This window comes from Anthonomus grandis, chromosome 1, assembly GCF_022605725.1.
Source record: "Anthonomus grandis grandis chromosome 1, icAntGran1.3, whole genome shotgun sequence".
Classification (NCBI taxonomy): domain Eukaryota; kingdom Metazoa; phylum Arthropoda; class Insecta; order Coleoptera; family Curculionidae; genus Anthonomus; species Anthonomus grandis.
This window is the reverse complement of record NC_065546.1, coordinates 13876751-13894969: the sequence shown is the minus strand read 5'-3', so window position 1 is coordinate 13894969 and position 18219 is coordinate 13876751. Positions and strand designations below refer to the sequence as shown.

The 18219-nt window shown below is 31.2% G+C and overlaps 1 protein-coding gene across 2 annotated transcripts in view; it reads left to right on the top strand.

Annotated features, from left to right (window-relative positions):
• LOC126737691 (protein Shroom) overlaps positions 1-18219 on the top strand; it is a 267451-nt gene that overhangs the window by 118165 nt on the left and 131067 nt on the right. For both annotated transcript variants that reach the window (XM_050442804.1, XM_050442724.1), the window contains one exon: positions 13425-14040. In XM_050442804.1, coding sequence (XP_050298761.1) covers positions 13425-14040 — 616 coding nt within the window. The remainder of the gene's footprint in view (positions 1-13424; positions 14041-18219) is intronic.

Genomic DNA, 18219 nt, shown 5'->3' with positions numbered 1-18219 from the left:
AGTAATGAACGAATTGAGGCTCAATATTTCCAAGTGTTGCTACATATCATTTTATAGAGGTCAAAGACATTCAATTCTACATATAGTATCCTTGGTAAGTCCTTGCAGTATGTGAATTTAGTCAAGGATTTGGGCGTGTGGTTCGATGAGCATCTGAGATTTGTTCATCACATCTCTAAAATAACTTTAAAGGGACTAAGAGTGTTGGGTGCTGTAAACAGGTAAAGTTCACATCGCTCTCTGCAAGCCTATAGACTCCTTTATGTCTCACTGGTCAGATCTAATCTAATTCTCTTCAGTAGTGTGATCTCCTCTATATCAGAATTCAATAGATATGATTGAAAGAGTGCAAGATGGATTTTTACGGTGCGCTGCATTTAGAATAGGCATTAGCTTTGACGAGTACTATCGTGAGGACATGAGAGTAAGACTTAACCTGGATACATTGGCCAAAAGGCGTGTGAACGCTGATCTTTGTTTTGTCTTTAAGCTGGTTAATGGCATAATTAATGCTCTTGACCTTCTTTCTAAAGCGGGTCTCAATGTTCCAAATAGAACCCTATGCAATTTTGACCTTTATCATATTCCTATGCACAGAACTGAATATGGCCGTCATTCTCCTATCGATAGATCTCTGAGTGTCTTAAACGCTCATAACATTGATTTATGTAGTAGTTCACTGTCCGTTTTTAAAAATAGCCTGAGCAGACTATGGCTGTAATTGTGTCAACTCAGTTCTTAGATATATATATTTATTTATTTACATTATATCAACTCACTAGGTTAAGTTATATGTACTATTATGTAATAATCTATTTTGTACATTTATTTTGTAAAATGGGGATTACTGTAAATTTAATATTAAATAAATAAAGAAAATCTGGGGATATGCCAAAAGGAGAAAAAAAGGGCGGGATAGTTGGGACAAGAGTAGTTCAAAATCAGTAAACGACTTAAAAGTATTAGTATAGTGTATACTTATTCACATACTGATAATACATTTTATATATAGGTTCAAGATGGAAAAAGTTACTGACTGCTAATTGCTTAATGGTAAGGAATTCTTTTTTTAAAAGCTTCACGAGAAAGTGGGATTAAAAAAGTCTGTAAGACAAGGAATGGAAAGCAGCAAATTTATGTGAGGATTGTGATGTTGAATTATATTGTATAATATTAACCGTTGTTGCTTGTTTATAGAATATCTCAAAGAATATCTTATTTTTTCCCTCTTAAGCAATAAATCTAAGAATGGTAAGGTGGTGTTCTATTTCCGTTCAATTGTGAACTCAATTTTGGAGTGAAGAGAGTTGACATAATTATGGAAATTTGTAAGCTGTACCTCACTTCCATTCCAAACCATACAGATATCATCCAAATACCGTTTATTAAAGATGATGTTATTTTTAAAATTACTGCTCATTATTTTTATTTCTAAGTTACTTAGAAATACTTCACTAAGAAATGGCGATAGACAAGAGCCCATTGCCAGTTCTTCTTTTTGTCTAAAAAAACGGTTTTAAATTGGAAATCATTTTAATTTAACACAGTAGAAAGAAGCAAAAGTAGATTTTCTACTAAGAATGAATCAAGTTTCCCCCTAAGAAGCTCTTTAACTAAAACCAGACAATCAGCCGTTGAAATGCTTGGAAATAAACTTTTCAAGTCTAGCGATTTAAGTTGGGCTGTATCTGGAATCTGAATATTTTGAATAATCTTGGCAAAATTTACTGAATTTGTTAAAAAATATGGCGCTTTAACTCTTGAAACATTTCTAAGAACGTTATTAAGCCAAGATGAGAACTGGTAACAAGGGGAGTGAACAAAGGAAATCACAGGTCTAATTGGCATGCTAGTTTTAAATGTTTCTATGATGCTGTAGATTTTGTGTTTTTGCCTTTTATAAAAAAATAGTGTTCAAGCTGGTACGCTGCATGTCCGTAGACAAAAAAGTACAATTTTAAAGTAAGAAAGTTAGCACAAAGAGCTAAATGATAAAAAAATAACTTTGACATACCGTAGAACGGAAAACAAAAGAAACAAACGTAGTACATGCCCATATAAACCTAAGATATTTACATTTTATTTTTCATATTTCTAAGTATTATAAAAATAAAACCTACTATGAGGATGCAGATACTTAAAATTAAAGACTTCGTTTTTCTTTCAATCAAGCGTATAGCATCATTAACAGGTGTTGCTAAAACTCATCACTTTAAATAGCAATTTAGTAAACTGCTAGAACTAATGTTAATGGATAGTAAGAAAGTTCGTAATAGGTTTAATTGTTAATTCTTTTTTACTAACTTTTTTTTAAGTATATTGAGAAAATAATAAGCATGGAAAGTTGACTAGGCACAATTACAGAAGATAGAAACAAAATAACTGACAACCTGACAAGTAAGTATGGTACCATCTACCATTGCTGTAAGATATACTTCGCTGATTATAATGACCCGTTATTACAGAGTAATTTGTAATATCTTCTTTGTTAATTACACTTTATATATGGCGGCCAGGTATTTGTGAAATAAAGTAGGGTAATTTCAAACGGCATGATGCGACGGTACCATAATGGCTCTGCTTTTTTCTATTTTAAAGATGTACCGGCAGATCTTTAGCTTTTTCTAAGTATCCGTTATTAAAAACGGACTTGAAAGGTTGTAATTAAAATCGCTGATAAATTGATGTTGTTATAGTATCTACTGTTTATAATAGTTTGAAATGTTTATAAAATAGCACGTTAGTGCAATATCAGAATTTCTAAACAATAACAATGTGAACAAGAGAACCAAACATGCAAATATGAGGGAGAATTGCTTCAGCGAAAGTTACGTTTTAGTAAATGCAACATCAGATGAGTAATTGTTTATCACCGCATGAGACAACACTAGACCTTGTATTCGAATTACAATCGCTTCATCCATTTTGTGCATTTTTGCAAACCGCACAAGACAGTGACGAATGAAAGCTCGATAAACCATCGAGACATAAATAGATGGCAAGGTGGCGATTATCGCCATTTATTTGCCACGCTCAAAGCGTTAGGTGTCAAGTCGCTAATAAAATCTATCATTGTAACTCACACTTGTACATTTGGGTCATAAAAAAATTCATAGTGTAACTGGATTTGCTTATCGTGAATGGCATTATGCAAGATGGGATCGGCTGATCATGTTGCGAGACAATAGATGAGATTCATGAGAGAGTTAAGAGGTATAGACAAATGAAACTGATTCAAAAGTTTGTAACTTATATATGGGTTGAATGGTTTCTCTAGACACAAAAATGTACATATGTACATGTACATACATGTTGGAGATTATTTAAGAGATATTCACTAAATAATCAAAGGTAAAGAAGGATAAAAATTTACAAATTAATTCAAAGTTATTCAATTAATTAATACAAATTCAAGAAATTGAATTTAACATTTAAAAAAATAATTAGTAAATTTTCATTTCAATAAAAAAAATCGGGTCTAAATGATTCTGTTCCATATTAGGGAAAAACTTTGAAAGGTTCAGTTTTTGGTGTAATTTTTCCGGCTAGTGCACTCCGCTAGTGATTTGGCGCCCTGTGATTTTTACCCCTTGGTGATGTACACTAACTTATAATAACCCTTATCACTTAAAAAGTCACTTTTTTAAAGACCTTCAACAATTGCTAAATTTCAAATGTAAAAATTAACTTAGCATAAAGAAATTAACGTTAAAAGGGCTAATTGAATTAAAAATTCTAATAAGGAGAATATAACATTCTAGGTACTTTTTTCTATGCAAGCTATTCACTTTTCGAATTGTTTTATAGAATAACATGATTAATCGATAAAGGTGGAGAATATATAAAAATTCAATCCTAAAATATTCAATCCTCCAAACTTTAATAAAATAAGAAAAAAGTCTAACAAATCAAATGAGATTTATTTTATACAAGTAATTGTATATTAAAGCTGATAGATATCAAATCATTTACTATTAATCATTGCTAAAATATGTATATATTAACTAAATAGATAAAAAAACTCTTAGCAGCTAGGTATTTATTTAAAGTATTTTACAAAATTATTGTAGAATAATTAGTGTCGATAAAATAATTAAAACTAGTAGAACTTAAACCCAAAAAGAAAGAAAATGCAAAGAAAAATTTCTCTTAGAACTTGAATTTTGTTCATCTACTCGGTAAAAGAACGCAAATGTGCTAAAAGATCTTTTACTCCTACAATTCCTTATAAAATAAGAGATATAAAATATAAGAGAGAGGAGAGAAAACTCTTTTAAGGCGGATTTTGAAATAAACTTACAAAATAATAAACTAAATTTCATTAATATGAGGTCGAGGATCTTTTATATTATGATCATCACTAATCAGTTACTGTCAGTTTTTTAAAGACTATCTAAGTAAAGTAATTATTAACTTATATAATTTCTGGCAGAGAGTCCTCTTTTTCTTTAGCTTCTTCTTTTACCCCTTTTAGAGTTTTTTTTAGACCTTTTGAATTTGTTAGATATTAGAAATGATCTACGACTTAAGTTTATCAAACAATAATTTTTGTGACTGTTCTTTGAGAAAAAAAGGAACAAAACATTAACAATTAACTTACTACTAACTTAGTAACTATCCAAATCTATTTTAATAAAAGCTTGTTTAGCAAAATTTCATAATTTACAAAATGTAATGTTTCGGAGCTTACATAATTGCCGATTTAGTAACTTCGAGTCCTACCTTACTGTTTAATCCTGAATATATACTCTCTAAAAAGTATTCGAGTTTCGATGATTTTTTAATGGCAACCTTTTATTTTTGGTATTTTTTTATGTCTGAAATATACCTCTCATTATCTAATTCTAATTAGGCTTTTAATTGGGCTTTTAAAGTCGTATGAATTTTCTTTTCCACTAAAATAATTAAATTAAAAATATTCTACCGGTTAAGAAAGGGATACAGTACTTTTTTTATAGAATATTAGAGATTGAAGTATAGAGCATTCGTCTTACACTTAGAATATATAGAATTTATTTTCCTTTGTCTATTTTTTTAATTTTTAGGTGATCTTAATTATTGTAATTTAATAAATTACTGTAGTTAAGCAATATTTTTATTATATAAAATGCTATGATAAGTATATTTTATTCAAATGACTTTACAAAAAAAAAAAATAAATATTGGCGCAATTACCAATTTGCTTACGTCCGCTATTCGTTTTTACGAGTGTTGAAAGTAAATCAGGCCATATTTTCTATAAGAAAAATATTAGAAAAACAGTTATCGGTGCCATTACATATGTGGACGACTTATTATTCTAAATTACTATTATTAAATCCTATCTTTTAGATAATCTAATCGTCGCACGATCAAGCGTGAAAAGTTGTAGCACATAAAATTGCATAAATTTTGTAATTGGACTTTTACTAGCGTGACATTTACGCTTGATGCATGTTGCACCTCAATTAAAAATATTTATAAGATATTTCAAAATATGATTCTGATCTTTTGTAATATAACATAATTAAGAAAAAAAAATGTTTATTTTACTTTTATTATAGAACAAATTATCGATAATACGGCTTAAACTGCGGAATATGTATATATATTGTTAACGCTACCGTAAAGTCGGGGGACTTTGACTCACGGGGGTGACTTTGTCTCAAAACAAGGAAAAAAATTAAAGTTGTGTTTTTTTTTTGTAAAAATAAATATAACAAAATAATTTAAAAAAATCTTAAATGTATACATAAACTTACATATATGACGAAGTAACACATTCTTCTTCCATTTCACACATACTTAAAAAATATTTTATATGACGAGCGAAATATTTAAATTTTAAAGGTCATATAATTTGTCCTGCAGCGTAAGTTCATAAATGTATTTCGGGTTGCCTATAGACTAAGTCTACTCTTTGCTCTATTTTTATGATCGAAAAGCATCAAAAAAAGCATTCGAATAACACGCTGGTTTTATTTTAGTCTTTCATTAGACAGCGTGCCGTTTAGTACAATTTTCGGGTGACTTTGGCTCAATTTAAAGAATACCTGTTTATTGTGTTTAATAACAATAAACAGGTACAATAACAACAAATAGGTGAGTTTCTAATATTTTAAACTAAGTTAGTCGTAGGTAAAGCCTATCTAGAGCTTAAATTTTCTTTAAATACCTACCTATCTGATAACAATATTTAACGTTTTCTTTTTAATGTTTTTATCAACGGTTTTGAAAATGGCTTTTTTTCAGTAAATTATGCCTTAGACCTACAAACGGACAGCCGGTGCTAGGAGTTATGATAACTACACCCAAGAGACTTTAAATAGAGCTGTAGAAGCAGTAAGAAATGGAGAACTCTCTCAGAGAAAGGCTGCCTTACAATTTAAAGTTCCAGTTGGCACAATAAAAAACAAAATTAATAATAGACACACAAAATCAATAAGTGGTCAGCCGGTTTTTACAAAAATTGAAGAAGTTAAATTTACTTCACATATTTGCACTCTTTCTCATTATGGGTTCCCCATCGACCAAACTGACCTTAAATATTTAGTTAAAAACTACTTAGACCGCGAGAGCAGAACGGTGAAGCAGTTTCCAGAAAACATTCCTGGAAAAGATTGGATTAAATCTTTTCTCTTAAGAAACCCAATACTAACGCAACGGTTTGCGAGTAACATAAAAAGATCACGGGCCGAAATAAATGAAGAAACCATAACTGAATATTTTAATAATTTGGAGGAAGAACTTAAGGACGTTCCGCCAAATTGTATTGGGAACTATGACGAAACGAATCTAAGTGACGATCCGGGTCGTAAAAGAGTTCTGACCAAACGCGGGACCAAATATATAGAGAGGGTCTTAAATACTAGCAAATCTGCGGTGTCCATTATGTTTGCGGTAACGCTGCTGGGACGTGCTTCCTCCCTACGTTGTATATAAATCAGACATGCTATGGTCAACCTGGATAGGGAATGGTCCATATAATGCGGTTGGTTTGATTCGTTGTGTTTTGAAGACTAGTTTATTTCTCTGGTTCTGCCCAAATTAAAAAAGATTCCTGGGAAAAAAGTGATTATATGTGATAACTTTATCCTCCCATATTCCACCCACAGTTATTCAGAATTGCGAACGAGAAAATATCTCATTTTTGTGTCTTCCTGCCAACTCCACCCATTTAACGCAACCCCTAGACGTAGCCTATTTTCATCCCATGAAGGTAGCTTGGCGGAAAATTCTACTCGATTTCAAGACCCACAACATCAATACTGGCTCCATCCCCAAAAGTATTTTTCCTCAACTCATTAAAAATCTAGTGGAGACTGTTAGTAAACAGGGTGGAAAAAATCTTGAAAACGGCTTGCGGAATTTTCCCACTCGACAAACAACAAGTGTTGAGAGAATTCCATTATATTTACAACAAAAATCAGCAGAATCCCATTGAAATAGCAGCGAGGGTAAGTAATGTGATTATTAGTTTTTTGGAAAAAAATAGAGGTATAAACTCTGAACCAAAACAAAAACGCAGATGGAAAATGACGTAACGGCTGGAAAAATTATCAGCTCGGATGATCTTCAAAATCGCAAAATAGCAAAAAGCCTTAATATAACTGAAAAAACCAAAAAAAAATGGTCACTAAGAAAATACAATCCAAGAAAGCAGAAACAAATGAAAATAAAAATTAAAAAAGGAAAAAACAAACACAAATAATAATAAGAAAAATAACATACAGACACTAAATTCTAGGGAAAATATAGATGAGATGACCTTGGAGGCTGCTGAAGAAGAAATTGATAATTTTCTTGCAGAAATAAATAATATGCCTGAACCGATTGAAGTTGTAAATGCTAATGAGCCTGAAACCAGCGGCTTATCGAAAATCGAAAAAAAGAAGAAAAAAAAATATGAATCGGATTCAGACACAAGTATTTCTAGTTCCAGTTTAGTTTACATGGATAACTCGTCAGAAAATGAAGAATTTTTTTCTATCGGTGACTACGTAATTGTTACCGAACTTAATTCTCTAGATTCTTTTCCTCGCAAATTTGATGGGTATGCCAAGGATATTCGGTTTGGCTGGGTTTTAGAAATGGTCCATGTTAAAAAAAATATTTGGAAGTGGCCTGAATAGCATTTACGAAATTCCTACCATGTGGCATATTTTGATGTCTGTGGAGTATTATCTATCATAGATCGGGATAATTTCATGTTTAAAACTTTGTTTAAATAAAGAAATTTTTTGGCTTTCATATTTTTTTATTTTTTTTGCCATAATTATATTTGACCAAACATACCTTCTCTGAAAATCTAAAAAAATCAAATTATATTTTTTAAATGAGTCAAATATATCCATCCGAATGGGTGTCTTTGCCCCAGTCTTTAAAATAAACCTAAATAAGCACAAAATATTGTATAGAACAAAGTCACCCGATCCTTGAGGGTGACATTGCACACCCACTTTTTATTTATTTTTTTTTTGAAATAGGACTTTTAGACAGTTATATACTGTTAGGTAGATAGTTTAATTAAATACGTTAAGACTCAAATAAAACTAATAAAAATTTTGCATTTTTTGTGATATTATATATAAAAAAATTTAGACAAACTTTAAAACTGGGTCAAAGTCACCCGACTTTACGGTAATGCTGGAGATCTTTCTATAAATAATAATAAACAGTTTTCATTTAATGACTTAGTTAACCTAAGAATAAGCTTTAAGTAATATATGCTTCACATATTCAATGCAAGTTTATGTGTGTGTTTAAGTCTAGCTAAAATACTATAAACAGATTTTTCATTTTAAATTGTAAAGGAGACATACATTTTTATACAGAATTACGCACTTACGTGTAATATTTGTAAAACTTAAAATGATATAGCTAACTTAATATTGGAAATGTACTATAAAATATGAATAGAGAGAACTTTATCTTTTTCAAAAGAAACTTATGTTACTAATGTTTTTAATTAACTTCTAGTATTATTTAAATACCCTTATACCTTGAATAAAAATTAGAACCATATACTTGGTAAAAAAAGAAATTTTTGTCGAAATTAGATAAACAAAAAAAATCATGATAATTTCAAGAGCCTAAAAGCTAAAGTTTTTATATCTATATATGTAATAATTACATTGTCTTGTTAAATCTATGATGAAACTAACATTAAGAATAGAAGCCCATATCAAAAACTGTTCGCGCTAATTCTTAAAAGAGGCAAAAGCACAGTGAATGAGGCTGCTAATCTGATGAATTTTGATAACTTTTTAATAACTGTAAAGCAGCTATTAATTTAATGTAAATAGCTTAAACTGCATAACATTCTGCAATTTATTAGTCTCTATTATGTTCTTATAACAAATGCCTGCTTATAGTAAAATAAATAATAATAATAAAAAATATCTTTAAATAAGCATCAAAATAAAAATTTAAAAAAATTAAAATAATTAGGATTTCTATAAACAAATAGCTCAATCAATTAGGCATATTATAAAATTATATATATGAGTGACCAATTTCTTTTCTAAATTCCGAAATATGGGGAAAATTAGGTGTAAATTATACGGGTTAATAAGGGTTAAAGGAGTAGTTACAAATATTGACTAGAAAGTGAGTATAGAATAAACTTAGAACATTGAATATACTAGAATTAACATTGGCTGCTTTGGATTAAGCGTAACATCTACACAGGGGGCAGAGGGGATATTTTGTTGATAAATATGCTTAGTATTCCATGTTGCCAGTGATAACTCAATTTTAAAAAATTCATTTAATAATCAAAATTATTTTGTACTATATTTACACTAATCACTAATAATAATTAATACTTTTAATTTAGATTCTTCAAGTCGCTAAATTTCCACACAGAATGGCAGCGCTGTAAATTTCGCCAAGAAATGTTCTCGCGATAAAGGACTTTGGCAACTGCGCTCGTTGTTTAATTTTGTTTGTTTAATTTGTTTGAAGTGGGTCACATATATTGAAAAAAAGGAAATTCAAATCGTTGCTTTCACAGGCAAGTTAGCTGTCAATGGTGCCATTCTTATAGGTTATAATATTATAAAAGACGACATTTTTTGCTTATTCGAACCCGAAATGCCGCAAAAATACTGTGTGCAAAAATGAAGATAGGGTCTAGTCGATATAGTCTTTTGTTACTTTTTTTGTGAAAATTAATTAAAAAGTTAACTTCCAACGGAATTGAATTAAATGTTTTCTATAATGTATAATAAATATCTAAACGGATTTGAGATGGTTCCAAACCTTCACAAACAAAACTTTCTTGGTTAAAAATTATTGAGTTGTCAGATATTATAAATAGCTATAATTGCCAAAGGATATGGATGAAACTTTTCCTTATAGCCGTTAGGCTTATAGCCCTTTATATTTTTTAACACCTAACAATTTAATAACTTTTTACGAAAAAACTTTAGTTAGTAGAGATTTAAAACGATCTCAAATCCGTTTAGATATTTATTATACAGTGCTTTTATTTTAAAACGATCCACCCTTAACAACTTTATTAAAAAAAAAACACGTCAAATTAGATATATAGGGGGACGTTTAATTATGCATTTACTGAAGTTCTGTCAATCACCTCCTCACCTCCAGTTAACCTCACTTTAATATGTCAAATGGGAACCTCCATCGTGTGATACATCATAGTAAGCAGCGTAAAATTCTGTATTCAACGGTACAAAAAAAATGAAATCGGTAAATGTGTAAGCAAATAGTTAGCGAAAATGTCTAGAAATAATGAATATTTTATTTACGCCAAACTTTGGTATTTTAAATGAATACTTTTAGTGTGGTACTTACATTATTTTAAAATTCTTACATTTTTTATAATAGATCATCACAAAAAAATACAAGCAATTTAGAAGTTAAAATGTGTGGTAACAAACAGTACATTTAGTTCAAGCAAATTATTTATTTTTTTAAGTTAAGAATGTGTACCGTTATTTGCGAGAAAAAGAGTGTCTTCAAATTTTTTGCAAAAATCTTTGCAGTCTTATAACTTTGTATGTGTATTTATTTCACATGTCACTTTGACGCGTGCAATTTTTCAAGTTTAGTTAAAACAGTGAGTTAATAAAATGGTGTATACGCTAGCCGAAAGAATAGAAATAATTTTTTTTTATGGAGCTCAAGATCGGTGTGCTCGCAGAACCGCGAGAGCATTTAATGAAAGGTATCAAGATAAAAGAAAAATATGAATAAGAAAAAATATGAAAATAGAGTTGTCGATGAAGCATGCCTAGTACTAGGACAATTTGCTATGGATCCAACTTTGTCTATACCGAAGGCCGCAAAACTAACAAATATTTCCACTGGTTCCGTACATAAAGTTTTAAAAAAAGTTCTTTCCTTATAAAATTCATATTCTTCATGAACTTGGAGAAGATGATTTTGATAGGAGAATTCAAATCATCGGAGTTTTGTGGAGTGATGTGCCAGCGAATTGACGACGATCCCCATTTATTAAAGAACATTTGCTTCAGTGACGAATCGACCTTTTTTTTAAATGGCCTGGTGAACAGACATAACTGTAGATACTAAGATAATGAAAATCCGCATGTTTTTCGGGAAGGCCATACCCAATATCCCCAAAAAATTAATGTTTGGGCAGGAATTTATGGGAACGAAATAATCGGGTCATTTTTTTTGGAAGAAAATTTGACTGGCGAAATTTATTTAAACCTTTTAGAAAATGCAATATACCCTTCCATTATCCAATCTATGAAAAATCAAGTAGATCAACATGGTGTTATATTATTGAATGAAAATAATATACATTTTCAGCAGGATGGAGCTCCCGCGCACTACACTTTGGTAGTTCGAGAGTGGCTCGATGAAAATTTTCGAGAAAAGTGGATTGGCAGACGTGGTGCAATCGAATGGCCTGCGCGGTCTCCGGACCTAACCCCACTAGACTTTTTTCTTTGGGGCTACTTAAAAAGCAAAGTTTATAAAACCCCACCTGAGAGTATTGAGAATTTAAAAAATAGAATATTTCAAGTATGCAAAGAAATTAACGGGCAGACCCTTGCCAATGTTCGTAAGGAGTTTGAAAATAGGCTTTTTTATTGTCTTGCTAATAACGGCGCGCATTTTGAACATTTAATAAAATTTTTACACTTTAATTAAAAGATTTACACTTTAATTGCTTCTTGGTCCATCAATTTTATTTTTTTTTACAACCATTGAATAGCATAATGAATGCCCTTAAAAATAATGTATCACACCATGGGGTAGCCATTTGACATACCAAAGTTTGGCGTAAATAAAATATTCATTATTTCTAGACATTTTCGCTAACTATTTGCTTACACATTTACCGATTTCATTTTTTTTAATACCGTTGAATAGAGAATTATACGCTCCTTACTATGATGTATCACACGATGGGGGTTCTCATTTGACATATTAAAGTGAGGTTAGCTGGAGGTGAGGAGGTGATTGACAGAACTTTAGTAAATGCATAATTAAACGTCCCCCTGTATATCTAATTTGACGTGTTTTTTTTTTTTTTTTAAGAAAGTTATTAAGGGTGGATCGTTTTGAAATGAAAGCACTGTATAATATAGAAAAAAGATTCATTCGAATCCTTTAGGAGCCTTTCTCATTTCTTTAACATTCAAATTTTCTATTAATTTTTCCAAAAAAACTCTAGTTTGTATTTTAGGAAATACGGGCATTACATCGATTAAATAACAGCGGGCGCAGACTATAAATAGATCGCTGGCATGCGACATATGTTGCGTTCTACATTTGGTCGCTGGATATCGATCGGACGCTAGCTTATATGCAACATACGCAAAAATATCTAAAAAAAAAAAACACAAAGTGGTAATATTAGATACTTGCATTGTAAAAATAAAGTTGTCTATGTTGCCAAGTTGCTTTTTTTTCATTAATTTTTTTATTAAGAGTCTTTTAATGCTAAAAAAAAATAATTTTCTTAAAGGATTTCTCTCAAAGGATGTAATATGATATAATATTAGTTAGCAAATTAACAAAACTTTTAAAGAGTAAATTTTTTACCTGGTACAAAAATACAACAAATGAAAAAATATTCAGTGGATTAAGAAAAATATATAATATATGAGAAATTGGAAAGTCGATTTGACATAATTCTTTGATAGATGGTGAACGAACTCCAACAACCTCGCCTATGGTTTGCAGCTAAACTTTTTCTAGGCATTCAATGTTCTAAGAGAATAAAAATATTGTATAATTTTTGATATCTTATATCTGCTTAATCTGGATATTTTCTTAATTTTTTTTAATGAATGTAATGCTAATACTTTTGTTGATTTACTAGTGTGTTTGACTTTATGATATACTATTATGATAATCCAAATTTTAATTTGAACCCATTTTCTAAAAATGACATGGTTGTCTACCCTAAAACCAATGATAACATTCTATTTTCTTTTTTTCAGAAACTCAAAACTGTGATGGAACGGTGCGAGAAAATCCCACCCGAAACCTTCGAGTCTCGTCTCAAAGATAAAATTCCCGAACGCCTTTACTTGCCAAACGTAGATCACGATGGAAAACCCCTCGGCGACGCAGATTACAGTGTTCCTTCACCTCCCGAACGAGAATATTCCAAACCCCACCTGACCCAGGAAGACCTTGAAGAGTATGCACGTTCATATCAAGAACCAAAATTCAATTTTCCCCCTAAAGAGACCAATCATCGGCTAACTGAAAGTGGATTAGAAGAGTTTATCGAGTACAACCGAAGTTATGAGGAGTCTTTGTTTAGCTCAATTAGTTCCAAGCAGGGCGAAGGGATTCTCAATCATATTCACCACCAAAAACAGGTTTCATACGCGCAGAGCGAGGGCTATCACAGTTACGTGTCTAGCTCGGATTCTACTTCTACACCGTTCCTAGATAGGTTAAGGAGAGATAGTGATGCAGTTGTGGTCAGACCTCAGTCTTCAACTACTTGGGACAATGAGTCTTCCTGCTCCAGACGTGAAGGAAGAGATAGCGTGGTGACAAATAGTTCTGGAAGTGCTTCCTCTAGTGAAACTCTTAAATGGCATGGTAAGTCCCTTAAAATTTGGGTTTTAATAATATATATGTATTTAAATCTTCTGTCTAAAACCATCATAGGATTGTACGATTATCTTTAAATACTACAATTAGCGATCTATCTTTTCTAGGTTTGACTGCAGCACTTTTGTTTTTATTCCGTCTGGCTTAGCTCCTTATATAGACAAAATTCACTTACTGGCAATTTATGGTGCATTCTAGCAAATTTCTAATCAGATAGTTCTCTACAGGATCCGTAACCATATCTTCCTTTCCTGGGGAATGAGTCACGAGAATATATGTTAGCGTTTCATTTGCCCCTATCTTTAAAGCACCTATTTCATGCTTTCTATCCGAGATAAGAGGTTGACTAGTCTGGCGTAATCCGACATCGTTTCCAGTTCACTACAGAACCTTTACCAGCTAGCTCTTGTGTTTATTCTCGCTTCTATCTTAAAGCGCTTTTTTACTTCTTTTTATTCATCCCAACCCTCTTAAAAGTGCTCGGTGTTGGGCCCTGCTAGACTCCCTTTTGAGTTTGTTCCACCATAGTACCTTGCGAGCACAGTCTCTTGTAAGATAACATGCTATCTCACATGCTTGATTAACTACTTGACTTAATTCATTTACCCTTGTTCCTAAATGTTCTCTTATTAGTATCGGATGGGCTGAGATCTCAGATACTTCTGCCAGGTCTTTTATATGGTTGATGGCCCAGTCCGTGGTATTTTCTATGGGGTGTAGTAATCTTATTTAAACTTAATTCAAACCAAAACATTCGGCGATCTGACCTAGTTATGCCATTCATTACTCAGTTACCTATCTACTATGTCTGCAAAGTTGCATGTCATTATCGTAATATCAATCTATTCCCTTTAATTGCAATTCACCAAAGTAGGTTCGGCGCCCTTGTTTGCGGCATCCAGTTTCTTCGACATAAGATATATGTCGAAGAAACTGGAATACATACCATATTATGCGCGTTCGTCTGATAATTGCCCAAAGATCTAATTATCTAAACTTTCCAAAGCGCATCGTTGCGCAACGCTCTACGGAAATATATAAACTTGAACCAATTAACTTGTGATTACTCGTACCAACAATGTACTCTGGAGCGACCGAAATGACATCCTTGAAGCCGATATAGATCAGCAATATAACCTGAAGTTCCCTGGACACTATTATTTAACTTCTAGGTGTTTATCTTTTAGTTTCATTACCGGTGTAGATGTTTAAGCCTGATACCTCTTGCCCGCTATTCTGATCCCTAAAACAATTAGCTAACTAGTGTAACAATATATATTATTGAAGTAAGATAAAACTATTATACAAAGAATACTGACTTTAACCTAAAATGAATTTCGAACGCCATTCGAGCAGCGTTGCAGTTTATAAAGTTCAACTTAGTTCAATAAGTCAACAATCAATTTAAATCAAACGTTTACATGGAAATATTTATTAAATTAAACTTTTGACAATAAGATATTTAAAGATCTATCATTTAATCTAAAACTTATATCATAAGCAGTATGGCCTGTACACAAAAAAGATCTTTGCAGATCATAAAAGATATAAAAATAAATTTAAATATTTTAATTTGTTGATGTGCTTTTTTGGTACTATAAAGAAAATGGCAGATTAAAGCTACTTATATTTAATTCTTTACATTTCCTGGTTAATGACGAGTCCAAATATGCTGTGATTTACCTTCAGAGGTTCTATATAACTAAATAATTGCAATAGCGCTGGCCACACAAGTTATCATATATGTTAAAAACTGACTTAATACTGATTGTCCATAAGCAATTTTCTCTTATTCAAATATCAGAAAAATTAATTAAAAAAATTGTTGGAGCTGCCTCTATTATCAAGTCTAGCAATAATTTTTTAACACTAGTAACTATATCCAAATAATAAAGCCGTAGACAAATATCTTAAACCAGAGTTGGATTTTATTTTTATTTCACCCATTGATTAGGTGCAATAAAGAGACTGTTGAAAAATAGTCTTATTTTAAAAGTTACCCTATAATCTAAAATTTTTGAATTATTAAAAGCAATGCTGAAAGTCTTGTATTGTAAGGGCATTTAAGATTTTTGTCAACTTTCGCTTCACCTTGTCTATCTACTAAAAGAAAGTTTCTACTAAGGATGATGTAATATTCGGATATATGAAAAAGTTACAGGATAACAAATGAAGCGGGTACGGTATGTGTTTGACTACTGGAGTAGGTACCTCGAGCGGCTAAGTAACCCTTTAAATATAGGCCGTTATGAGCAGTTGTTTTGGTACCAGATCTTCTACTTTTCTATCTACAAGATTGGCCGTTTCTTACAAATTCGCTCTTAAACTATTGCTAAAAATATCAAATTATTAGCTAAGGTATGATTTACAGTTAAGAGGTCTGGAATCCATTTATGTATGTTGATGCCGAAAAAAAACTATTTGAATATATTAACTTTTTTAATTTTTTGTGATATAGGCATGATTCAGTGTATAGATTGTTGCTTAGTTTTTTATTGCATTGGAACATCAATGTTGCACTGCACTTAATAATGTATATTAATTTAAGGACCTAGTGTTTGACTTTTGATTCAAGCTTAATGTTTTTAGGACAAACTTTAGAAAGACAAACTTTCACTTTGGTAAATTGTTTTGATAGTTTCTTTATCAACGTTTACAGTCTAAACAATCATCCGACAATATTCGCTTACAATATTAATGACTTTTGTCAATATTTGACGATTCAAAATAAGAATTGCACCTTAATCATTTTTGGTACTTCCTCGGTCTTCAGACAACCATTCATATCATTTAAAATTTGCACACAGCATTTTCATCTTAAGATAGAATTTCAACAACTTATAGCACTCGGAGTTTTTTTTTTTAAATTAACTAGGAATTTTACACTGATCTGTTTCTTGAGTTGAACTTGAACTATTGTTATCGGGATGAGAAAAAAACATATTCGTTTCTAATCTCTATAGAAAAATACTAATAAGGCGGTAAGGATAGGTTTTTGTTCTGCCATAGTAGATATCTCCACCAATCCAGCGCTGCATATAATGCTGATTATTAATAAAACAAATAAATAAAATTATTGAACTATGGCTGCCTTGAGGCACTCCCGAACTGACGTTAATTGAACTGAACAAATTTTCAGATTTTTTGCTTTTCAATTAATAAACTAATTAAGGAAAGATCCATTTGAGAGCAGAGCAAATATCTCAGCTTTGGAGAAATCAGCATAGATCATGCAGAACTTACACCTTGTCTGCAAGTCCAATAAATCTTTATAAATAAAATAGTTATTTATGTAGCAAGTGCATAAAATAAAATAACGTTTTTATTAATAGAAAATTCGTTGCATGAGACGAGGCGAATTTAACAATTCCATTTATGAATTCATTTTTCATTAATTCCACAAAGAACAATATTTTTTTTTAATAAGTTGCAATTATAAAGCGATATAGAAATTTTAATGTTCTGTAAATTACGGCATAAAAAATATTTAATTTTTAATCAGTTATTTACTTATTTCGTATATTTTTCTAATGGTTCTTTCGCTAAGTCAGTCAACATGAGCTGAATAAAGGAAATAGTAGGATCTAACATATTTTTATGTAAGATGCCTACTATAGGTAAATGAAAATTAAACATTTTAATGCTTAAAGTGTGAGCAAAGCGAGAGCAATACGCAGGGTAAAAGAGAGTTGATATTGGAGTCTTACTGAAACCATATTATTCTAAAAAAAAAATTGAATTTATATTAAGGTAGTATTGTTAGAAGTTGTAAATGTATTTGCGAAGCTTGTTGCCTAACCATAATATGTAGTCTTTAATTAAGCTCGCGGACTATTTTAGACCTCTGTCAAAACATTACCATTGTACGCTTGCAGCAGACTATTGTTTTTTCGGTTTTTGATAAAAGACAGAGCATTGATCTACCTGTTTCATTGCAACTATGAGTGCGTAAACAACCTTTGCACAAAACCAATGCCTTTACCGGTATTTAAGTAGGTTAATCTTGTAAAAGATGATCGGAGATGGACCTGCACTTTTGTAACCAATAAATTACTCAAAGATAAAAGAACTCTTTTATTACACCTGTCTGTCTATCGCATGACCAGGAGATCCTTATAGCATCACACAAGTATTATGAGTGCCTTTTCCAAACAAAGTTTTTAGAAT